Source organism: Gambusia affinis, linkage group LG06 (genome assembly GCF_019740435.1).
Source record: "Gambusia affinis linkage group LG06, SWU_Gaff_1.0, whole genome shotgun sequence".
NCBI lineage: Eukaryota > Metazoa > Chordata > Actinopteri > Cyprinodontiformes > Poeciliidae > Gambusia > Gambusia affinis.
Genome location: NC_057873.1, coordinates 2,925,615 through 2,951,667, shown reverse-complemented (window position 1 = coordinate 2,951,667; position 26,053 = coordinate 2,925,615). Strand labels below are relative to the sequence as shown.

Genomic DNA, 26,053 nt, shown 5'->3' with positions numbered 1-26,053 from the left:
TGTGCAATGTTGTCAGTGCATCCTCAAAGTGCAATCCTCCAACTGGGAGGTGAGAGAAAAATGACACTGTGCGAAATATTTAATCAGCTTAAACAGGTGCTATATAAAATTTGAGTGAGTTTGTAGTTAAATATACACTACGAAAAAAATGCAAAAAAAAAAAAAAAGAAACAACCTTTAAAAGAAAAAACAAAGCTGGTTTGAATTAAATAAAATTAAAAGGATGACACTGTTACACTAAACAGAGGTGACTAACTAACAGCTCTGAACTGGTTTAGAGGGACTAAACTTTACACAGATGAGCCCTCTCTATTCTCTAGTTAGAACTGATAAATGCACAACTTAATCCACTTTAGAAAAACATTATAGCTTATATTTTCTGTGCATTCAGCATTGACTTTCATTGTTATATTAACAACATCCAATTCTACTTTATATCTAAGAAAACTTCTGCCTCCATCTTTGATTTTGATAAGAAAAAAAAGTCTGCACAATTCTCTGCATTTTTTTAACTGAGCTTTTCCTCATTGTTACAAAAGTTAGTATATCAGAACTTAATAATACATAGCAACATATATTAACTAATAACCATGAACATAAAACATATGTATGTAACATGGTAGCAAACACATGGTTAAAATTAAATTCATAAATAAGCCACAAGGCTGAAAAATAAAAAGATAAAACATTTTAAAGTAAATGTAGCTTCTTTCTTACAGATAAAACTAAGAATGTTTCCATAAAGGCCAAAAAGTATATAAAAAGAAGAGTTTGTTACTGATAATGGGTCATGGCCTGCAGTTCCACTCTCCACCGAAAGAGGGCGCTTACCCAGTCAGGTCAAGAGCCCGGCTCCGCGGTGTATCATGGGATACGGATCAGGTAAGCTCCTCCGATTCATCAGGTTGAACAATACGGAGCAAATACAGGAAGTAAACAGACAGAACTTTCAAAGTAAAGGCATATTGCATTTTTAAAAAAATATTTTACTTTAAACATGCTAAAATTATGCGTTGATCTTTATTAGATAAAAATGTTAACTTGCCTGTAAAGAATTACTGGAGCAAATGGAGCTAATGCAAATGCATTCATTTTGTTTTAAATAATATAAATGAACACAGTACTTTCAATCTGAATTTGGACACCACTATCCTAAACAATTTCCTGTCGTTTGAGGGTGATATTTTGTTTCTTGCTGTCTTAAATTCTATATATTTGATCTGGATTACTTTGATTTGTTTGTGGTGAAGCTGCTTTGTTTTGTAAGAGTACAGATTACTTTCGAAGCTTGTGTAAATTAATTTCCTTGAGCCTTCTGCGCTCCTTGGACTTTTATTTTGAAGTTCTGAAGCGGAAGTGTCGTTGCGTCCAGCGCTTGCTTGATGCTATTTGACAACAGGAGGAGTTGACAGCCGAAGAAGCGACAGGTGAATGATTTACAACATCCAAATTTCACCTGTCCAGCTCTTCATTATATTAATGAAACCAAAACCGATCCTGTTCGTCTGTTTGCGGCTTTGGGCCTCCAAATAAAATTAACATTTTGTTGCCTAAAGAGTTGCCAAAAGGAGTAACCCGCTACGGAGGAGCCTTGATTAGCAGGTATGCTATAAATAACTTTTATTGCCGAGCATTTGTTTATCGCTGTAAATGTGCTTATTTTTATATTCGTGTTAATTATGGAGCAGTTCTATTTGGCAGCAGCCGCTTTGCAGCGTCAAACAGAGGTTCTGTTTTCACTGAAATCCGACACATTTAATTAATAAAACAACAAACACGTCTGATGGCGTGACGCAGGTTTAATTATGTTGCCTTTTTAGCATAAATGCTCATAAATTCACTTTTTTCCCGATGTATCTGAGCTGAGGCCTGTTGCGCCGCCCACTGTAAACAAACAGTTATTGGGTCCTCCCATCCCGACAGATTTCACTGTTTAGCAACCATTTATGTTTACTGTGAGTAATCTGCTGTCACGGTCTGCTCATCCCGTCCAGACGATTGGTTCAGGGATAATAAGGACATGTTTATAACACCAGTCTATCTGCAGGTGTAGGAATCCAGCACTACAGATAAATAGTCCTGCGTGTTTTAAATGTTTCACTACAGCTGGTTAAAATACTTAAATTATTTCTACACATTATTGTTCAGTCAGTATGATTCAGAAATAGAAAAACATCTAAAACAAGCAGGATACTGACTGTTATGGAAGAGAATTTGGGCCCTCATGACTTTAATCTGAGAACAATGGTTTCAATCGGATAATCTGCAAAAGAAAACTCATCTAACTAATCTAGGAATTGAAATTTAAATCTAGGAGTTATGGAAAAATACAGAATTGTGACTTTAACCTATAAATTCTGGCTACAATCTGAAAATTCTGAAAAAAAAAAAATTCTGACTAAAAAGCTTGACTTGAATCAGAATTTTGGAAAAGATAATTCTCACTTTAATCTAAAAATTCTGCTTTTAATCTGAGAGTTATGTACTAAAAAGACAGAATTATGACTTGAATCTATTAATTCTAGTGAAAAGTGAGAATTCTGACTTCATTCTGACTATTCTGAGTTTAATCTGATATTCTGCAAAGAAAACTCAGTTGACTAATCTAAGAATTCTGACTTTGTTCTCTAAATTCTGCAGAAATTAAGATTTTAATCCAAGAATTCTGAATTGAACCTGAAAATTAAATCTTCTTCCAAAGATTCTTGATTACCGACTTGGCAGATAATCCTGCTGGATGACGGTCAACCTTCTCACAGAGTGCATGTAAAATGTAAAATTTATCATTTATTTGCATTAGTTGCAGCACATAGTGTCTGAAATCCAACACTTGTGAGAGTCACGTCCTGTTGACTTTCTAACATCAAAGACATTAGTGTGAACAAATGTGGAATAAAACACAATGAGCGTCTGCAGCGTTACGTTTGGCTGGGGAGTGGAAACAGGAAGAACCGGGTTAATGAAACAAAACATTCTCCAGTTCTGGACAACAGAACCACAGTCAGTGAAAAACTAAAGAATAAAAAGATTTCAACTTAAGACAATATTGCTGGTACCTTTAGTTTCATTTTTGTGGAAATTCAATGCAAATGTTGCAGTAAAAAGATTGAAAAATTGTTCCTAAAAAAATGTCTTTTCTGTTAAAGTGTATTTAAAAATACTAACTGGTTCCTTTTACTTTCTAGTCAAAGTTAATAAGAGCCCTCATGGAAGTCCAGTGCTGAGTTGTGTCAACCAACCAGTACAAGTCAAATGAAGATTTCAGGTCTTCTGTCTTGTTTTCACCAGTCGTCGGTTTTTAATATTTTCATTTGACTGTTATTGAGTTGTTCCCTCTTTCTTCCCTCCAGTTTGTTTCCATCAAATCTACAATTTTCTTTATTCTCCGCCTGTGAATGAGGCAAAGTCTCCTGCCAGATAATCTAGTAATCTATTAACGATTCCCATGTTTTTGCTCCAATTAGCAACTGCAGATTAAGAATGGTGCAAATATAAAGGTTCTGCCTCTGGACGTCGGCATGTAAAAGAGGAGAAGGTGATTACTTTGTTTAAAATCCATCTAATTAAATAATCAAAAATAACTAATTAAAGTCACAACACTAATGAGAATACGATTAAATGGTTATATGGTTTTTTGGTTATTTTAAGTTTTTTTACTGTTAGCGGCCTTTTCTGAGAATTTGCATTAATTGCCTTTTATGTCAAGTGTTTTTATTTTTTGCTACTTTAAAAAAAAATAAAAAAATTCCCCCAATACAGAATTGTTCAGATTTCTGTTTGTCCAAAATGGTGATATATCCACCTGCAACTTGTTAATTTTTAGTCTGATTCATAGTTTTTTCTCAGGTTTGTCAGGTAGATTTGCTTAAAATAAATAGACCTCATAGAAAAATTAACATGTTGTTAACAATAGATGATTAATAATACATCCTACAGCTTAAACTATGCTCTTATTTAGGTCTGTTTTTATAAGAATATAATGTAAATTAATTGACATTGAAAGGTTTTTATTTAGTATTTAAGAGAATACATTTGAAGTCAGTTAAAACAAATCTTAATTTTTGGAATGATATTTTTTTTTTCTCTTTACTAAAAACTTTTAAAAGAATTTGTCCAAACACTTTCAGAGAAAGATTATATTTTTTTATTAATCAAGGTAGAAGAGGAAGTTGTTTGAGTTATTTTTGTGCAGCATAAAGCGGAAGTTGTGTTTAGTTTCTGTCAGCTGTGAACCACGTTATTGTTGTTATTGTCGGCAGCTCAGTGTAATTCAATATTTAATATCTTATTTATTTGATAGCAGCAATTCCACTTCGTTCCCCTTTTTGCTGTTTTAACCCTCTTTCTGCTGTTCTCAGGTCAGTCGCAGGTAGAGCAGCATCATAGAAGCAGGAAGCATGTTGTCAGGGGAGGAGATCCTGTGCAGCACGCAGCAGGTGATCGCAGGGCTGGAAGCTCTGAAAGGGGAGAACCGCAGTTTGCTGGACGACCTGCAGGAGGCGATGGAGAGCCACCCGGCGTCTCACAGCAGCGGCGTGGAGCAGGAGAAGAGCAGCATCATCCGACAGTCGCTGGACAGGATCGAGCTGGGGCTGAGCGAGGCTCAAGTACGTCAAACCTGGCAGCTTAATGTTAGAGAATTTTCGGAATTATCATTTTGTTATTACTTTAGTTGAAATTCAGTCTGTTTAAAGTGTTCTCTTCCTTGTCTGTTTATCTTCTGACCTGAAGGTCAGGATTGTCTGTTTATCTTCATGTGAGCAGTTGAGTAGTTTTCTGGTTGATTAGGTTACAGGTTTTGCAACCTCTGTTGTTTTTACGACCTCTGCCCCTTTTGCTGTTTTTCTTTGACAATAAAACAGGGGCTCGCGTGAAAGGAAATCAGAACTCTCTGTGAACAGCTTGGAGAAGCTGCTTCGGAGACTTCTCCTTTTGCAAAAGCTTTGTCATAAAATTCATATACGTTGTCTGTAGTTCTTTTATTTAGGTTTGAGGAAAAGTACCTATCACTTAACAACTTTGCTGTTCTATTTAACGACTTTTACACTCCTCTACAAATTTTCTTTTTTCAAAATGTGACCAGTGACAAATAAACATTTGCAATGTACGGTATTTCTGTTTGATTGCTGTTATTTTTGGTTTTGATGAACCATGTGAAATCCTTTCTCGGTCCCATATCTGTGAAATGTGCTACAAAACTAAGACTTAACTTATTCATTAGATTTTTCACATTAAGATCATAAATCTTTCTTCACCTTGGGTTCCTAGATAATAAATAGTTTTTTTTTTAATACTCTGTGCAGGTGATGATGGCTCTGTCGTCTCATCTTGGCTCATTGGAGGCAGAGAAGCAAAAGTTACGAGCTCAGGTAAGACATGTAGCTGTCTGTGAATGAAATAATAGATTTTTTAAGTTCTGTAACTTAAGTTACCAAATCATTTGCTTGGATTTTGACTAAAATCAGATCTTAGGCTATGATCACATAGCAGGTGAATGTGATCCATCTATGACTTTTTCTCAGCTGTCTGAACGACCTGATTCCAAACTTTTCACCCAGAAAAAAAAAAGATTTGTTCCACTTCTGTATGGAAATAAATTAACGTATTTAATAATTGTGAAAGCCTTTGCAGTACAGATGTAAATGTTTCAATGTCTAGCGGTTCGATTCCAAGTGTTAGGGTTCAATTTGACTTATTATTTTTAATTTAAAGACTAATTTTTCTATTCAAATGGTCTGGAAATTTTGCTTAAATTATGTGACTGACAGAGGAAAAGACAGTGTAAACAAATAAAACATTTAATTAAAACAATTAAAAATATATCAATTAATCATAACACATCCAGCGGCCGAGTGATTGTGTGATGCGATGTGCAAATATTAACAGCATCGACCTACGACTGAAACGCATTTTAAAATTGATTTTGAGCATTTTGAATCAATTCGAAATTCCCTGGATTAGGAATTGTGATTCTTTGCAGAGTTAATTGTTTTTCTGCGCCTCTACTCTTCAGTCAGAACGCTCATGTCACATTTTGTCCAACTTTTACGTCACTGACGAGACACGACTCATTATTCTGCACCAGAAGACGATGCATTCGGTAAATCTGGACGTCAAGAATGGAAGAAATGAGTCAGTGAACGCATCACAATCAATCCCACCACTCTTAGCTTTGACTCCACATCCAAACAGATTTCTCTACAGAAGTTACTGTCAATATTTCTTCTGTCGTTAAAATACCAAACTTTTCACTTAACTTTATATTTTGGTCCATCTGATGTTGTAATTTTTAACTATTAAATGATTGATAATTTGATTAGTTACTCAGTACTTGAGTAGACTTTTTACCAAATACTTTTTTACTCTTACTTGAGTAAAAGTTTTGTGTACTTTACCGGCCTCTGCGCCGCCCTCAGGTGCGCCGCCTCGTTCAGGAGAACCAGTGGCTGAGGGACGAACTCGCCGGCGCTCAGCAGCGGCTGCAGGACAAGGAGCAGGAGGTCGTGACCCTGGAGGAGCAGAACAAACACCTGCAGTTCATGTCCTCCATACGCAAATACGACCAGGATGAGCCGCCTCTGGTGAGAACCAGCAACCTGCAGACTCCTCACTGATCCGACCGTCCAGCGAACGAAACATTTCAATTTAAACCACTAAAATAAGAGAAACAGTTTCCCTAACTAAGCAGCTGCAATCACATTTTGGACAAACGTCACTGATACTGATGTCAGTGCCGATATATTGATGAAACCCAACAAGAGAAAGAGGGTGTACTTTCTTCTTTCAGTGTCTGTTGGAGCTATTTTAAATGTTTGTCCTGCTTTTTAATTCAGGATGAGAAAGAAACTTCCTCCAACAAGGAATCTCTGGATGATTTGTTTCCTGCTGAAGACGAGGAACCGTCCCAGAGTAAGACGTTACGCTTACCGTCACGTTCTCATGCTACAGAAATGGTTGGACTACAGAAAACCTGTTTTCCAAAATGTAGAAGGCAACTAAAATACATTTGTGTTGATTAGTAAAGAAGAAAAGCTCTTATTTTAGTCTTGGTGCAATAAAATGTTAAAAACCTAAAGAGAAGGGATTATTAATTTAAAACAAGCTCCTGTATCTTGATGAAAACATACTTGTAAGTTAATTTTGTATTATTTCAAGTTTATTAAGACATTTGGACTAGAAATTATACTTATAAAATATACTAATAAAAATATACTTATAATTATATATTTTTGCAGTGTATGCGCTGTACAATGGCTGCTGGAAAAGACACGTGTTTTGTTGTTGACTTACCATCCAGAAACCTTCTTGGTTTGCTCCATTTTTCTTGGTTGTGCAGGAGGCTCCACTTCTGCTTTTCAAAGATGTACAGTTGAATAATTGATCATCTGTCTGCAGCCATTTTCTCGTGTAAATGTTGATTTGGTGGGCGTGACAGGCAGCAGTTTGTTCGGATTTAAAGTGACAGAGGCCCCTAAAATGGATAATTCTGAATTGATCAGACTAAAATCTTATAATCCAAGAATGATTTTATGCAAAACATGTAGTGAACATGCTTTGTGTAAATTATGGATTTATCCTAAACTGTTCAATAAATCATTCATACTTTTATTATATAAATATATTGTTTTTCCAGTGTCCCAGCCTCATCACAGCAGCGCGGCGGCGGCGGCCCAGCAGGGCGGCTACGAGATCCCCGCCCGCCTCCGAACGCTCCACAACCTGGTCATCCAGTACGCGTCTCAAGGTCGCTACGAGGTCGCCGTGCCGCTCTGCAAACAGGTGAGACCGGCGGCTCGCCGTCTGCTCCTGTTTCTGACCAAAGCGGCTGCAGAGCTGATGATGTCGCCCCAACAGGCTCTGGAAGACCTGGAGAAGTCCTCCGGCCACACACACCCAGACGTAGCCACCATGCTGAACATCCTGGCTCTGGTGTACAGGTGAGACCAGGGTCAACCTCACCGCTGGGGAGTAACTACTGACATTCACTCCATTACGTTTCCTTCAGTAACTTTATTTAGGAGGATTTTTACTTTCAGTAATTTTATTATGAAGTTTTTCTATTTTTACTTGAGTCAAATTTCTGGATTTTTTTTTATCCACTGAATGAAAAACAAACGAGTTTCAGCCAGAAACCTGCACTTTCTGTTAAAGTTTCATCAGTTTGTTTTATGAAAGAAACTGATTTGGAAAAATTTTCTTTAACTTGATTTTCTTATTTTGTAATTATTTATATGAATCATTTTTGTTCTTAAAATACCAAAATTTCCACTTTACTTTATATCTTAGTCAGTTTAATGATGTAATTTTTAAATATTAAATGTTTGATAATTTGATCAGTTAATCAATACTTGAGTAAATTTTTTACCAAATGCTTTTTTACTCTTGAATAATTTCTTGAACAGCTACTCTTTACTTTTGCTTGAGTAAAAACATATTGAAGTAGTCAGTAGATTTTTTTGTGTACTCTCCCCGCCTCTCATCAACATTTCGTAAAAAATAAGAGATAATTAGCTGATTTAATTAAAAATGTCACAGAATCCAATTAAAAAACAACAAAAAGTAAAGATTTTATGGTTTTTTTTTTTTTTTTTTTTTTTTTTATTAGGTATTTTTGAACGTTTATACAAAAACAAAAAAGAAAATAACATTAACAGGGCAATACTTATACAGCACAGATACAGAAAACAAGACAAAATCAAGAACGGAGGCATGTACATAAATTACAGCTTCATATGAGAAGCAACCAATTTATACATACACGTCATTCAGATTCACATTACTGGTTTTTAATTTTTGAAATTTTGAAGTATTCAAGAATACGTTCCCATCTTTTTTTGAAAGCATAAAATTTCCCCTTCATACAATATCTCAATCTTTCTAATACAATAACTTCAGAAAGCAAATTTTTCCATATCTGGATCGAAGGGGCATCAGAACCAACCCATTTAAGCATTATTGATTTTCTGGCCAACATCAGTAGAAATTGCACAGTTTCTTTGTGAGTGTCCAGATGACTGGGTATGAACCCAAGGAGACACATGACTGGACCAGGGAGAAGTGTTTGTCCTATAGCAGAGCTAATTTCTCCACATACTGCTCGCCAGAATGCCTCTATAATTTTACACTCCCATAAACAGTGAATTCTAGTCCCTGTAATTGTTTTACATTTGGGACAATTTGGAGAACTTCCTGGTGTGTACTTGCTATATATATATGGAGATATGTATACATTATGTAAAATATTATACTGCATTTCTTTGTAACGGTTGCATACTGAGATTCTAGAAGGCAGAGTCAAAATGTCTTCCCATGCCTCTGAATCAATTGGACTTTTCAGAGTTGTGTTCCAGGTTGATCTCAAATTCTCCAAATTATCTTTCCTTAGGGTTTGTAGTTTAGCATAGAATCTTGACACAAATCTCCCACGTTTATGACAATCAAGAATACTGTTTTCAAGTAAATAATAATCCCCTGGGAACTCAAGTGAGTCCATTTTGGCCTTAACATAATGCCTTACTTGAAGATATTTATAAAAGTCCCTGGAGACAATGTTATATTGTGTTCTTAAGTCCTCGAATGTCTTGAAGTGTCCATTATTCCATAGATCGTGTATTCTGGTAATGCCAGCCTCTTGCCAAGACCTGAGATCAGGTCCAGCGCCCTCTACTGTCAGATCCGGATTGTCTACTAGTGTTGTCAGAGATGAAAAATTTTTGTTCTGACCAAACATTTTCCTCAAAATGCCCCATGCCTTAATTGTATTAGTAATTAAAAAATTCTCTTTGACCATAAGTGGGAGTTCTCTGTTTTGTTTATTTAACATATTTATAGGCCGACAAGGTTTACAAACACTTTCCTCGATCTCAAGCCATGGATTAGTGTGTTTTTGGGTAGCCCACAGTGAAATAATTCTTGCATGTATAGACAATACATAGTTCTCAACCTTGGGCAGACCCCATCCACCCGAGGTTGGTGGAAGTTGTAAAACCTCCATTTTAATTTTAGGTTTCCTGCCTGCCCAGATAAATTCTGATATTGCTTTATTGATTCCAGCTAAGTCTTTAGGGTCAATAAACAAAAACAGCATAGACACTGGATAGATTAACTTAGGGAGAATTATCATCTTAATGAGGTTAACTCTACCCAAAAAAGATATGGGGAGCTTCTTCCATCTCAGCAACCTATCTTTAATATGAATAATGATAGGATTGATGTTTTCAGTGTACAGCTGGCTGGTTCTAGGTGTAATGTGTATTCCTAGATATTTTAGTCCTGTAGGAGCCCATCGAAATGGTTTGATGAACGTTGGTTCTCCCTGGTCAATAGTATTTAAAGGCATTATTTCTGATTTTCCGTAATTTACCTTATACCCAGATATCTTACCAAATTTGTTGACGCATTCAATTAGAGCCGGGATAGATTTCAAAGGGTCTGTTAGAGTTAACAGTATATCATCAGCATATAATAATATTTTATACACTTTTTTTCCTATTAATATACCTTTAATATCATTGCTTTGTCTAATTGCAATTGCAAGAGGCTCTATAGCCAAGGAGAAAAGTAGCGGAGAGAGAGGGCTTCCCTGTGCCGTCCCCCTACTCAATCCAAAGGGTGCAGATAAGAGGCCATTTGTCAAAACCGATGCCGAGGGTTTTTTATAAAGAAGTTTTACCCAATTTATAAAATTTTCTCCAAGTCCAAATCTACTCAACACTTCAAACATATACTCCAATTCGACACGGTCGAAGGCCTTTTCAGCATCCATTGATACAATGATGCCTGGAGTTTGTGTCTGGTTAAGGTGTTGGATGATATTGATAAGTCTTCTAGTATTATTTGATGACAGACGCTCCTTTATAAAGCCAGCTTGGTCTATATTGACTATGTTGGAGACTACATTTTCCAATCTAGTGGCCAAAATCTTGGATAAAATTTTCATGTCTACACCAAGCAGGCTAATTGGTCGATATGACGAACATTGTTCTGGGTCTTTATCTTTTTTTGGGATTACAATAATATTTGCCATATACATGGTATCGGGTAATTTAGATTTTTCTAGAGATGTATTAAAGACTCGTTGTAGTAATGAGCTGATTTTGCCTTTTAAGGTTTTAAAAAATTCAACAGGATATCCATCAGCACCTGGACATTTCCCAGATTGTAGTGAAGAAATGGCCTTTTCGATTTCTACAGTTGTTATAGGTCCTTCTAATATGTTTGCCTGTTCTGGTGTCAATTGTGGTATATTTAAATTATCCAGCAGTTCATGTTCTAGTGCACCTTTTTTAACTTCGGAACAATACAATTTTTCATAAAACTGTTTGAAGCATTCATTTATGCTTCTATTATCCATATGACGATGACCGTTTTCGTCCTGAATTGAGGATATAAAGTTTGTGCCAGGTGATTTGTTTACTAATCTTGACAAATATTTATTTGGTTTGTTACCGTGTTCGAAGAACTTTTGCTGTGCAAATAATATATCCTTTTCAGCTTTCTTTGTTATTATATCAGACAGTGAGGCCCGGGCTGTTTTGAGTTCCCCTAGAATTTTACCTGATTTGAATAAAATATATTCCTCTTCCAGTTTTTTAATTTTGTTTTCAATTTTATTTTGTTCTGCTAATTGTTCTTTCCTCTTACGACTGGAATATGATATTATTATACCCCGCATATATGCCTTATAAGCATCCCATACCACTCTGGGGTCAGTATTATTATTGTCATTGAATTCTAAAAAGAAGTCTGTCTGCTCTTCTAGCAATTTTGTAAAATCTTCATTTAGCAGCAGCAATCTATTTAACCTCCATGAAGCTGTGCGATCCAATGGTCTGGGCGGATGCATTGCCAGCCTAACGGGAGCATGGTCAGAGAGGGAAATAGTTCCTATCTCTGTTTCTTCCACGAGTTGGACCAAGTGATTTGACATAAACAAATAATCGATGCGTGTCATCGTTGAATGTGGCAACGAGTGAAAAGTGAAACTTTTTATAGAGGGGTTAAAATGCCTCCATATGTCTATTAAATCCAGTTCCTCAAGAATATTTTTAACAGCCCTGGAATTTTTAGACTGGGTGTTTTGGGAGGGGCACCTATCCATATGAGGGCATAAAGAACAATTAAAGTCACCGCCGATAAGTATGTTTGGGCAATCCATCTCAGCAATTTGACTGAGGAGGACCGCAAAGAAATCCTCATCATTCATATTTGGGCCATATACACTGCCAAGCAAAACCTCTCTCCATATAAAATACCCTTAATCAAGATGATTCTTCCTTCTGTGTCTTTAAATGTGTCTAAAACTGTGAAAGGGAGATTTTATGTATTAAGATTATGACCCCCCTTTTATTTGTAGAGTATGATGAGAAATAAACTTGTCCTACCCATTCTCTTAAATATTTTTTATGTTCCTCATCCGTGAGATGAGTTTCTTGTAGAAACGCTACTTGGTTCCTGTCTTTTTTTAAACTATTTAGGATAGACTTCCTTTTTATTGGATTATTAGAGCCTTTTACATTCCATGTGCAAACCTTAATGCTCATCTTCAGAGTATATCAATGTTACTTTATGCTGTCTTTTAAAAAGACATCAATAGAATAGTTACACTGCAACATGCCTGCCTTAAATTGTGTACTGTGCTGACAAACCAACAAAAAAGTTCCAAGCAAAAACCCGAACATTACACAAAGCTTGGACCAGATTCTAAAGAAATAGTATCCATAACAAACTACATGAAAAAATAACAATAACAATAACGAACTTGTCATACCCTAACTCTAAGGTACAGCAGATGGGGGGGGATCAGAAAAAGAAAAAAGAATGAAGCATCCTGCCCTCTCTGGGTCTGAATATTAAGCCCCCATGGATATATGAATGTGAAATATAATGAAGATGTTTCATCTCAACAAACCGTTCTTATTTGTAAAACAATATAAGCAGAACTGATTTAAGATTATGAATAATGTTATTAATGTATTTATCTTACCAGTGTTCAGTGTTTACCTCTCATCATTACTCAGTCTTTTATGCCACTCGAACGTGTGGAAAGACCCATGTGAAGTCATTTATGAAGCGTCTTGATGAATTCGTTAATTTCTTTCATATCATTTAGGGATGTGGTCGTCCCGTTCTGGTTGAAGATCTTGATAACCGCTGGGAACAGGAACGCGTACTTGACACCAGCCTCTCGCAGCTGTCGCCGAGCGCCTGAGGACTCCTGTCTCTTTCTGACAATTTCCGCAGAAAAATCCTGGTAAAAGGAGACTCTGCGATCTTCTACTTGAATTATTCCTTTATTCCTTGCAGCGTTGAGGATCTTTTGTTTATCGATGTAGTTGTGGAGTCTCACCAGGACTGCCCGTGGATGGTCTCGGTCACCTCGTCCGGCCGGGGGTCCTGTGCGGTGGGCTCTTTCGATTTTTATCTGTGTCTGCTGCAGTCCCAGGACTTTAGGAATCCACTCCTCGAAAAAAACCGCCGGTTCTCTGCCTTCGATGCCTTCTTTTAGTCCCATAATCTTAATGTTCTGGCGCCTGCTTTGGTTTTCGAGGCTGTCCAGTCTTTCCAGTGTTCTTCCAATAGTTTTCTCCATACCGTCCATTCTAGGTGAGCTTCTTGTTGTTACGTCTTCCAGATCAGAAATGCGCTGTTCAGCAGCAGCCATTCGCCGCGTCATGCTATCAAATTTTTCTGCAAGTTCAGAGACTGGTTTAAGAATTGCAGCTACTTTTCTGTCCAGTATTTCTTCGATATTCTTGGTAACTCGCTCTACTATAATGTCTTCTTTTAGAGTGTTAGCTTCTTCCACGTCACTCACAATGCAGCTCTGCTCCATTTCTTCAGCCACATCGTCTTGGTCGTTTTGGCTAGCTGCGGCTATGCTAGCATTAGCCCCACCTTTCCGACCACCTTTCTTCTTTTTGCTCGATGCAGCAGGTGCAAAAAAATTATCTAGAGACATGTCGAAGCTTACCGCAACTATTGTTTCAGTTCACACGGTGGGTTGTTGTCTTAAATTGTAGATTCACGTCGACCCAGAGAGGAGACGAAAAACACACGACTACTCCGCAGCGTGCATCACGTGATCCATGGTTTTGTTTTTATTAAATGAGGTAAAGAAAAATACATTTTGGTGATTTGTTTATAATAATAGAAGTTGCCAGTTTTGTTGACTGATTTTTGTTTTCATTGCAGAGATCAGAACAAGTATAAAGAGGCAGCGAACCTGCTGAACGATGCTTTGGCGATCAGAGAGAAAACTCTTGGCATGGATCATCCGGCTGTAAGAAATCATCTTTAATTAATCAGTACAACAGGAGAATTACAACTTTATTCCCTTAATTATACACATGCTATTACAACTATGCCCCTGTTATTCTACTTTATTCTCGTTTTATTACAAATATGTTCTTCTATAACAACTTTTTTCTGTTTTTAATAAATCAGTTAACCAGGTTTAACTCTTCTGATCTTCTCTTTTTACTCTGTTTTTGCCTCCAACGCAGTAATTATGATGCATTTTGTGTGTTTTTGCAGGTGGCAGCTACTCTGAACAACCTGGCTGTGCTTTACGGTAAAAGAGGAAAATACAAAGAAGCGGAGCCGCTTTGTAAACGAGCGCTGGAGATCCGAGAGAAAGTAAGACGAGGCTTCCTAATTATCTCTGTTTATTATAAACCAAAACTGCTTGCCCACACTTTTACTAAATACATTTTGTCTGGGGACACAAGACCTACAAAATAAACACTGAAAAAAACTGCAGTATAATAAACATCTACCAAATAAAATATGCTTTTATGAATTAGCCGCATTTTTATTTTAACCTCAGCAAGCAAAATCAGAATCAGCAGGTCAGGATTTTTAAAGATCAGCCAGAAAACTGCAATCACTCTTATTAAGTTAAATATCTGCATTATTTCATCCACTTTGTGCAAAACAGCCGTCCTGCTGTGACTGAAACAATCCCTCATCATGATGACACCACCGCCGTGCTTTAACTGACTCAGACGTGTCAGTCCGTCATTTCTGAGCAGTTGTTTACAAATGGCTCTAGATTACTTTCCAAACTTGTGTAGAACCAAAATGTTAACATTTTCATCAGCTTGGCATTTTCAGCTCCACTTATTAAAGGGGCTATTAAAGGGGCGGTGTCGTATAAAATCAACTTGTTTTAGTTTTACATAATAATTATCATTATTCCTGTAGTGCTGATTTGATTCTTTCATGCATGTTTAAGAAATCCTTGAATCTCCATGGCAACCATTCAGCTGTAAAATGCCTTGGTGAACCTAGCTTCGCCTTAGAGACGCAACTCCTCCCCCACTCAGATCCTTCAGACTAGCCAGCAGCAATTAGCAAACAGCTGGTGGAACTGTGGAGTTTGTTAAATGAGCTGCTGCTCAGTTCAATGCTGGTAGAAACGTTAAAGAGTTAATAGAGGAGCCATGTTGGGATGACTTCCTGAAGGCGGAGTTTAACAGAGCAGGAGTTTTAAAGAGACACTGATGTATAATTTAAGTCATATTTAACATTTATAGCATTTTTATAATAACTGATGGTAACGTAGTTGCTTGATTAAGCTACAAAATGACACTATGTGTCTGAAAAATACATAATGCTGCTGCTTAAATGAGTCAGTGGAATAAAGTAAAGCTGGTCCGGATCTTCCGGTTCAGATGAAAGTCACGGGTCCGCTCTCTGTGGTTCAGGTTCTGGGTACGGACCATCCCGACGTGGCCAAGCAGCTCAACAACCTGGCGCTGCTGTGCCAGAACCAGGGGAAGTACCAGGAAGTGGAGCAGTACTATGAACGTGCTCTGCACATCTACCAGAGCAAACTGGGGCCGGACGACGCCAACGTGGCCAAAACCAAGAACAACCTGGTGAGACGAGACAGAAACCCGTTTCTAATCCCGTTTGTAATCCCTGCTAATCTGGTGAAAAGAAAACTCAAAAGCAGACATGTTGGAGGTTTTTTTTTCTTTTTAAGTTGCGTTGCTGTTTTTGTTTTTTCTTTCCAGGCGTCATGTTATCTGAAACAGGGAAAATACAGACAAGCGGAAGCGCTTTACAAAGAGATTCTGACCAGAGCTCATGAAAAGGAATTTGGATCTGTGGAAGGTAAATTAATCCTCAAAATGTAGGTTTTTCTCTTATTTCTCATTTCTTTATTTCTTGGCTTATTTTTTTTCTTTCTTTGTTTCTCTTTTCCTTGTTTCTTTCACTAAGTTTTGCCTCAACAATCCAATTTATCAACTTAAAAGTGAAGCTTCTAGTAGAAAGTTTTTATTGTTATATATAATTAGACAAAGTATTTTCTAGACCAATAAAACAGAAAATATTTGACAGTTTGGAAACTAAACACCTTTTCCTTTAAGTTTGAGAAAATTTTTCAGTTCTACAATAATTTATTCTTTTTTACTTGGTTTTATTAAAATTGTACATGTTTAATTTATTACTGTGCAGTTAAAAAGAAAAAAAAAAGAAGATATTAATTCAATCAATAAATTATTTCTGACTTGGCGATTTTGTCCCAAAGATCAAAACACTGGATGTTCTGGCTGAACCTCTGGAAAGTGAATCTTTAACTTTTTTCAGTTGTTTCTGCCGTGTCTGTTGCCCAGGAGACGGCCGTCCCCGCTGGTCCAACATGGAGGACGGCGGCGCCGCGCAGGACGGACTGAAGCGCAGCAGCTCCTTCACCAAACTCCGGGAGTCGATACGCCGGAGCAGCGAGAAGCTGGTCCGCAAGCTAAAAGGAGTCGGGATGGAGGAGATGACCCCAAGGAATGCTGGGTAATTTTCCCACTTTAACTTGATCTGAAACCACAATGAGTAACAAAACAAACTAAAATGGCTTCTACTGTTTTGTTGGTGGCTAATCTTTTGTTTCCTTTGCAGGATGAAGAGGGCGAACTCTCTGAACGTGTTGAACGTTGGAACCAGAGAAAATCTCGACGGCACTCAGGTGATTTTCAAAGACAAAACATCCATCCATTTTCTAACACCTTCGTCCCTTAGAAAGGTCAGGAGGGTTGCTGGTTCCTCTCCAGCTGCGTTCTGGGCGAGAGGCGAGGTCACCTGGACAGGTCGCCAGTCTGTCGCCGGACAACACAGAGACACAGGACACACAACCATTCACACACACACTCACACACACACACACACTCACAGCTAGGGAGAATTTAGAGAAACCAATTAACCTGACAGTCATGTTTTTGGACTGTGGGAGGAAGCCGGAGAACCCGGAGAGAACCCACCATGCACAGGGAGAACATGCAAACTCCATGCAGAAAGACCCCGGGCCGGGAATCGAACCCAGGGCCTTCTTGCGGCAAGGCAACAGCTCTACCAACTGCACCACTGTGCAGCCCAAAGACAAAACATTCAGGGTTTTTTTAAACTGTGATTTGTAGAGAAAAATCTTAACATACCTAAACAGCACTATGGTCCACTAACTCTGACATGGTATTTAGTGGAAGCTAATTTAAAGAGTTTTATCATTAAACAAGTTTAAAGTTTTTTTGTTTTAACCAGTTTTGCATCTCATTATGAAAATGTTCTAATCGGAACATTTTTTTTATTTATATGTTTTTTCATTTTAATGAGTTTCGTCTCTCTTCATTGTGACATTTTTCTCTTGCCGAGTTTTTGATCTCAGATGAGTTTTCTTGTTTTCTATATTGTTGCAATGAGATCCTGAAACTATTTCCGAACTCTGGCTGTTTATTGCTTCCTGAGACCTGATCAGTGATGCTCTGATCAGGTTTTTTGCTGCTGATTTCGATTCCAATCACCCATGAGGGCCGATCATTGCCGATCACCTGGAATGGCTGTTCATTTTTCACATCAGGTATAAATGCTGATCTGGGAAAATGAAAAAAATGATCCGGCAATGAATTCACCTAAAATGCTAAATACTTGCAGGCACAATAAAGCAGCAATTCAGTCAAAAGGACGACTGAAAAACCTGCAATCAGTAAAACAAAATGTAACAGTAAGACTCTCTGTACCATAAATTATACATGAGTCAAATAAATCTGCCTATATCAAATAATGTCAAGGAAAAATAAAGATTCATTCAAAGTCAAATGCAGGTTGCATCAACATAAACAATCCTGAGTTACTAAATGCTAACTTCCTGATAGCCTGGCTGGCTGATTAATGCTGGTTCTGATTGGTTGGTTCTGACCAAGTGGAGTAATTCTGCAGGGAGGAGGAAGAGGAGATCGATTATTTTCAGAGATTATCTGTCTTATGTTAGGGCAGTGCTTCTCAATTCCAGTCCTCAGGCCCCCCTGTCCTGCATGTTTCAGATGTGCTTCTCTTCCAGAGCAGCTGATGGATGATTGGATGACCATCAAGAGCTGCAAGAGCCTGTTAATCACCTACAGATTCAATTCAGGTGTGTAGCAGAAGGGAAACACCTAAAACATGCAGGGCAGGGGGCCGTGAGGACCGGAATTGAGAAACACTGTGTTAGGGCATGGCCAAAGTTTTAATACATGTAAAATAGTTTTTGTTGTTTTAGTTTCCTGCTGCAGCTTTAAGCAAACGTTCGGTGTGAGATTCACTGCCAGGTGGAGGTTTGAGCGGCGCTCTGTTTGTAAAAAAACCTTCTGATGTTCTTTTTTTCCTGCATTGAGCCTCGTTGTAGCCAAACTCCGTCAAGTGTTTTTTTTTTTTTTAAATGCCATACTAGATTTGTTGTGTTGATGCATTTTGACGTGCTTCACCCCGGAGGTAAACGTCCCCATTTACTGGAGCGTTATACTTCCACACGACATCGCTTAGGACTTGCTGCTGAGCGCTGGAGACGTGTGAAGAAAAGAGGAGATCAGCTGCACACGCCGGCTGAGAAGTGAGATAAAAGTGATCGGTTTTGCTGATTGGCCACAAGAGACGGTGGCCAATCAATAATCACTGATTATTCACCTTTTCACTGAAATCGGCTGATCATGATCAGTGGCCGATGGATTGGCACACCTCTACTTTAGACTCTTATGTGAGCATTTCTCCCTGATTATCCAAACTGAGATCAATATGGCTGCTGTCCTCTACAAGTAAGATACTGACTGCTCATTGGTACTTAACAGAACTCAGTTTCCATCAGCAGTGTGTGTTTGGTTGTTCTGAATGTTGTGATGATTATTCTGTGTTTTCTGCTCCTCAGTCCAGCCACCTGGTGGACAGTCGAGGCCTGAGCTGCAGCACACAGAGCCTGAACAGACGGGGATCGCTCGGTGGGACCAGCTAGCACGAAAATAACACAAATCATTTAAATACAAGGAAAACTGATGGATTGTTTTAAAACTGGACTCAAAAATGCTGCTGTGAATCAGCATCAAGAGGATTCCCCACCATGAGTCTCCAAAAGATGGTCGGTGAAAACTGGGGGTCAAAGGTCGAATTTGGCTGTAGGACAGTTTTCCTGACCTTCAACAAGGTTTAAGTGTTTCTGCAACATTTCCTTTTCTTGCTCCTGTTTTCTGAATTGTAAGAATCAAGTTTAACAATTTTAAACGCTAAATCTTTAAAACAAAACAAAATAATCTATTTATTCTTTTTAACAACCAAGAAAAAAATCTAGAAATCTCAAATAGTTTCATTAGAAACGTTCATCATGAAGAAAAAAATTTAAAAATTCTGTGTTCATAAAGTAGGTTGTTATTAACTTTAACATATCAATTATCAAGTTATTTTTTATCTTTGATTTGGGACCAAAGTTGCAACATTTGTTCCATTTCCAGCTGCTGCTTTACTTTTTCAAACTGCACTGAATCAAACCCTTTGAAAAACCTGTTCCCCTCCTGGCCTGTGGGGGCGCTGCACCAACAACCACTGAAGGAAACGACATAAAAACCTCTGCAGAAGACACTGACCGCAACTTCCTTCTTCGTGAAATGTAAACAGAGATGGAGTAGCGACAGATTTTAGAGGTTGGAGGATTTTTACTGATTTTGGTTAAAGACCACGAGCGCTAGGCTAGGCTAGCATGTTTGTTTTGGTTGTATTTACCCAGAATGCCCTGCACTGTAGACCACTTACTAGGCAAACAAACTAGAGTTCGATTAAAGCGGACCAAACAGGACTGGTGTGAATTTATGACATTGTATTTCGGCCATTGATTAAAAAAAAGAAAAATAAATTTCTGCCAAAACCTTGAAAAATTTCTAGAAAAAATACCGAAACAATTTGTGAGTTTGAAAAGTCAAAAAATTGCAAAAGAAAAAATGAAATTCTGAAATTAATCTTAGAAAATTTCTAGAAAACAACTTGGAAAGTAAAAAATTTAAACTTTTGAAGCTGAAATTTCTAAGTTTCCTTAAAAGTTCAGGATTTTTTTGGTGGACATTTTTTTTTCTTTCTATCTACAATGGCCTTAGTATGTTTCCACATAAATGGACCTCAGTTTAAACAACATAATGGAGTCAACTGGCATCAGAAATCTGACAGATCAGGAGGATTTTTAACAGAAGGACAATTTTTTAAATTAGGTTAAACACTAAGATGGTTTCTCTTTTGTTGAGTCAATTTCTGCTTTTATAGATTAAATAGATTAAATTTGGCAATCCCTGACTCTGGTCCTGATCTGTAAACCAAATAGAAAAATGATTTACTGATTCTTTCTCTACACAAATAAAACAACTTCACTGCATTTTTATTAACATTTTGCATGTTTTATTTGTAAAACACTAAAGGTTTGGACACAGCTGGTTAATCGTTTCTAGCAGGATTGAACATTTGAAAAAGTTTATAAAATTGTAGCTTTATTGTCTGTTTTAGTGAAGTATTTAAAGTTCAAAGGTCAAACATGTTTTTGTTAAAGATGGAAGTTTCTGCTCTCCATGTTCTGATTGTCAGATTTCTTGTGTTTATGAATGATTTTATATTTGCTGTTAAATCACTGCTGTTTGTTTGGGGAGTTGAAGTTATACTGTTAGTTACCATAGAAACCGTATTTGAAAATAAAACACATTTAGGGTTAAAACTGAAGAAGTTTACTCTGGTTTAGAGGAATGTTTGTGTTTTATATCTGCAGCTTTGTAAAACGTTAAATAGGATTAAAGAGAATTTAAACCATGACATGAAGTTTTTTAGTTTATTTTCTGTTTATTTTTAAAAATCAGCTTCAAAAGCAAATATTTTTTATTTATGTTGTTGCTTTTCTTCTGCAGAGCGTCAATGCCCCTCCCCCACCTAATGCTGCAAGTCAGCTGACTGTATTGAAGTTTTCCAGGTTGACTGATTGGAAATATTTCCACTAAAATGAGAAAGATGTCTTTTCTTTTTTAACTTAGCTTTAGTGTTAAGCTAAAAATTAGCTTAACTAATAGATTAGTGGAACTGACTGATAATTATGACAGAAAAGAATAAAAATGTAACTCAGAAGTTCTAGTTTAATTTATTTGGGGATTTTGAAGTCAGTGACTTTTTGCTTAGTGACGGATATTTCATCATTCAGTACGTTGAGTCAGCCAAAGCGGATGGAAACTGTGATACTATCACAAGATGATAAACATGCAAAAACAGGTTATGACTAAAATTATGAAGGTAAAACATTAAATTAATCCAACACAGTAATTAGTAATGCCAGAAAACCTGCTGGCTTATTAAAAATGCACCACAGAAACCAGAACCGACTATCAAACAGGAAACTTTGACCCAACCGGGCTCACAGTTTGGATCAGAACCTCAGAGGATCAGCTAATATTTTAGATTTTCGTGTCTCTTCATTCATTGTTTTATGATATAAATGCATTTTGCTGCAGCAACATAAAGGGGCTGGTAGTGTTTAATATTCTAAATAAAATATGTTTTGGGTTAAATGGGCCTAAAATATCTCAGCTCTTTGAAATAAACAACTTTTTCTGCTGAAGATCTAAAGTTTAGATTTACCATGAAAAACCTGGTTATGTTGCAACAAAGCTGATAAAGTTGCTGAAGTTTCCATCCAGATTAGCATCACTCAGCTTGCTCACGGCAGCACACAGAGGCTGAACATCCAGATTAATGTTTAGATTTCTCTCTCTGCCTCTGTAACTGGATCTTTTCTGCGTTGAGCTGCTTTTAAATGATCAGGCCGTGACTCGGTTTGTCTTTAAAAAGATGATTTCTCTATTTATTCTGACGAGAACAATATAAGAAAACAACTGTGATGTAGGCCGCTCGCTCCAAGTCCTACACAAAACAGAAGTATGTAACAAAAATTAACTTAATAGATCCATAAATGAACTGGATGTATTTAGATGAAAAATAAATAGTACAAACCTCTCCCACAGGACAATATGACAAAAGGGGGGGGCCTAAGGGACGCAAACATTTTAAAGACAATACCACAGAAGAAGAAATAAAAAGGAGAGGCTTCTGTACTTAAAGTAAAACAATGGCAAAGATTTTCAGCCAGGTAGGGAACAATACAAACTAGAAAATTCCTGAAGAAATTTAACTGGGGCCTGCCAAAGTGTGCCCGTCGGTTTGGACCCAGCGTTCTGATGCTAAAAATTTGCATCAATGCTAAGCTTAGCTCAAAAATTCAAAAGAACCATGTGGAGAATCACAAGAATGTTGACTAACATGGACATGAACGATTCAGCATGATAATCAGCTCACTAGCATGTTGTCTATACTTGACTTACACCATTAAGTATACTAAACATGGCTAATAAGTCAGAAAATAGCTAATAGCTTATTTAAGCTAAAAGGCTAATGCTAATGAACTGCCTTGCTGTGCAAGGCAGTTCCCTAACCTGAGAGAAGAATATGAAGCATTCTAATATTATTGCATCGGCTTACGGCGATGCATTAACCTGAGGGTCATATTGAGGCTTTTATTTTGAAATTTGCAGAAAGCTTCATCATAAATGCCCACACTAATCCAGTGTGTAAGAGTGCTTTGGATAAACCAGTCACATAAAGCCAAAAAGAGCAAATACATGATGTAAAAATTGCCAAGGCTTTTATTTTGAAATTTTTGTTAAGCTTCATTTGAAAGGGTAAAAGTCATTCCATGTGTAACAGTCATTGGATTAAATCAGTCATATAACGCTCAAAAAAGCAATTACCTGATGTAAAAATTTTCAAGTGCTTTTATTTTGAAATTTTCAGTAAGCTTCATTTCAAAGGGCCAAACTCATCCTAATGTAACAGTGACTGAGTTAAATGAGTTATATACAGCCCATAGCAGCAAGTAGTTCTAAAGGCCAGCTCAGTCCTCCTCTGTTTTAACTGAACTAGTAGTTCGAATGTCAGGTTCAAACACCTATCAAAGACAAAATTAATTAAACACAAGAAAGACAAGAGAGATGGATTCTTTGTACTCGTGAGGAGAACAGACAGAGATGTGCTTTCAGTTACAATCTCCTACCGCTCTGAAATCACATATGCCTTCTCCTCTCTTTTTATTGCATTTAGGATCCCTCTTACATTGGGGGCTGCAACTCTCAAAGGGCGGGGAAAACAAATAATCACATAGTTGCAGCGCTAATGACAATCACTATCTAGACACATGTTATCTACACACTAGATTCTTCTGTTCCAGGCACGGCGTCGAGCAGAACAAGTTGCATGTCTTCACGGCGATGGCTTTGTTGCTATCTAACAGGTCAAGGAGAGCAGAGTTTCCGGCCGGGCCGCAAACTCTGCTGGAAGCGGTTGTCACTGCTTTCTCTCAGGAAGGCCTCAGGAAGGAATCAAAGTTATTCAGCACAACACTCTTTATACTAAGATTAAAATGAAGTAAAGGCATATAAGTAAGACATTATAAAGATATAATTATAAGACTACATGAACAACAAATAATTGATAATACAAATAATACAATTTACCCAACATCGAACTACAGTGATGCGTATTTGTAGTCCTAAGCAGCTCTCCCTGCTCTGGGTTCCGTTGCCATGGTAAATAATCCTCTCTGCCAGCTGTGAGTGAGACATCCAGGGGGAGACAATTCTCTGTTTGAGCCAGCCAGTTTGACTAAAAAAAGCATTGCAAACAACTGTTTCCCGTTCGGGAACCGTAATACATATTCGAAAACCGTTTGAAGCATATGAGAGGGCTATTTGTCGTCTCACATAGTCCCGCCATTCATATCTCTACCTCACTCACAGTATTAACAGCGATGAGATAAAAAAAGTGTGTGCCAAGGTCTGAAATTTTTCAGAAATACATGGAAGTGAATCAGTGAGATCTGTCTGCTACCCTGGCGCATGACTTTGCTCTGAAGCACCTGGAGAGAAAACCGTAAGCACTAGATAATTTTTGAAAACATTTGACCGGAGCAGGCACGCGTATCAATGTCATGACCAAGTTTGATACCAATCATGCAATATTTGTGAGCGTGAGGGCGAGTTAAAAAATGATTTGGGGTCAAAATGTCGCTCTGACTCTCACTCTAGCGGAGCGGCCTTCACACTCTGATTTTTCCAAAAATCAAAAACTTTGGGTCGCTTAGAAAGAAGTTGTGGACAAACCATAATACATATTGACCTGCTGTCTTCACTTTAAAAGAGATCACGGACGTATCTACAAAATGAAGTTTGAATGGCGTTTCTACATAAAGTTATGACGACACAGAAAATCCTCAAAAATAGGGTATTTTCAGGATTTAGTGGTTGCCTCGTCCCCTTGATGACGAGAGTTGCACCTGGTGAGCTCGTTAGTGATTTTGGGGTCGTTTTTTGCTTTTTACGTCGCCATGGTAACTCCAAATCATTCAGTACGTTGAGTCAGCCAAAGCAGATGGAAACTGTGATACTATCACAAGATGATAAACATGCAAAAACAGGTTATGAATAAAATTATGAAGGTAAAACATTAAATTAATCCAACACAGTAATTAGTAATGCCAGAAAACCTGCTGGCTTATTAAAAATGCACCACAGAAACCAGAACCGACTGTCAAACAGGAAACTTTGACCCAACCGGGCTCACAGTTTGGGTCAGAACCTCAGAGGTTCAGCTAATATTTTAGATTTTCATGTCTCTTCATTCATTGTTTTATGATATAAATGCATTTTGCTGCAGCAACATAAAGGGGCTGGTAGTGTTTAATATTCTAAATAAAATATGTTTTGGGTTAAATGGGCCTAAAATATCTCAGTTCTTTGAAAAAAAACAACTTTTTCCGCTGAAGATCTAAAGTTTAGATTTACCCTGAATAACCTGGTTATGTTGCAACAAAACTGATAAAGTTGCTGAAGTTTCCATCCAGATTAGCATCACTCAGCTTGCTCACGGCAGCACACAGAGGCTGAACATCCAGATTAATGTTTAGATTTCTCTTTCTGCCTCTATGAAGCCTTTCTGCTCTGATGGTCAAAGACTAAAACTGAAATGAAATGACAGAAAAATGTTTTATGAAAAAAATCTATTCAAATGTTTCATATTTAAAATCTGAAGATGTTCCATCAATCCTCCTGGAGGACAAACTGACCACTTCTAATTCACAAGAAGCCTGCAAAAGTAATAAAACAAAATAACACAGAGACCTTAAAGAACACGGTAGCACAACTTTGAACCTGAACAGTCAACTGAACTCAGACTCTGACATCAGAGCTGCTCTACCGTTAAATTATTGGGCCTGTTGTGAACCGTAACTCTTTACCTGATCTCTGACACCAACAACAAACACACGCAATATATTTGGAAATAATTATAAAATAAGGTAAAAACATTTTTTGTTAGAATGGATAAAAGTATCTAGGTACTTAAATCTCACATTTTTACCAAAAACATGAACATATTCCTACTAGCATAAGCTAAAGTTGAAGTTATACTGTTAGTTACCATAGAAACCGTATTTAAAAATAAAACACATTTAGGGTTAAAACTGAAGAAGTTTACTCTGGTTTAGAGGAATGTTTGTGTTTTATATCTGCAGCTTTGTAAAACGTTAAATAGGATTAAAGAGAATTTAAACCATGACATGAAGATTTTTAGTTTATTTTCTGTTTACTTATGATGTTATTTTTAAAAATCAGCTTCAAAAGCAAATATTTTTAATTATGTTGTTGCTTTTCTTCTGCAGAGCGTCAATGCCCCTCCCCCACCTAAT

General features: G+C 37.3%; 1 protein-coding gene across 3 annotated transcripts; it reads left to right on the top strand.

Moving 5' to 3' along the window:
• Nucleotides 1–1,377: 1,377 nt before the first annotated feature.
• klc3 (kinesin light chain 3) lies at nt 1,378–21,081 on the top strand. 3 transcript variants are annotated; one of them, XM_044120092.1, is made up of 15 exons: nt 1,378–1,602; nt 3,465–3,535; nt 4,359–4,607; nt 5,304–5,369; nt 6,417–6,581; nt 6,834–6,909; nt 7,634–7,779; nt 7,855–7,937; nt 14,194–14,281; nt 14,536–14,637; nt 15,708–15,881; nt 16,020–16,119; nt 16,623–16,794; nt 16,900–16,966; nt 19,172–21,081. In XM_044120092.1, the coding sequence occupies exons 3-15, from the start codon at nt 4,398–4,400 to the stop codon at nt 19,253–19,255; spliced, it is 1,533 nt and encodes a 510-aa protein (XP_043976027.1). In that variant the 5' UTR covers nt 1,378–1,602; nt 3,465–3,535; nt 4,359–4,397; the 3' UTR covers nt 19,256–21,081. The 3 variants fall into 3 exon arrangements, 2 of the variants coding, with proteins under 2 accessions (XP_043976027.1, XP_043976026.1); XM_044120091.1 differs by lacking the exon at nt 3,465–3,535 and having other exon boundaries at nt 19,172–20,246; XR_006370884.1 differs by lacking the exons at nt 3,465–3,535; nt 19,172–21,081 and having other exon boundaries at nt 16,597–16,794.
• Nucleotides 21,082–26,053: the final 4,972 nt, after the last annotated feature.

Excerpts from the sequence above, each read along its gene's own strand:
- klc3 (XM_044120092.1), top strand. The coding sequence starts at position 4,398 with ATGTTGTCAGGGGAGGAGATCCTGTGCAGCACGCAGCAGGTGATCGCA. Across the intron at positions 5,370-6,416 it reads AGCAAAAGTTACGAGCTCAG|GTGCGCCGCCTCGTTCAGGA; the intron begins GTAAGACATGTA and ends CGCCGCCCTCAG. Across the intron at positions 7,938-14,193 it reads ATCCTGGCTCTGGTGTACAG|AGATCAGAACAAGTATAAAG; the intron begins GTGAGACCAGGG and ends TTTTCATTGCAG.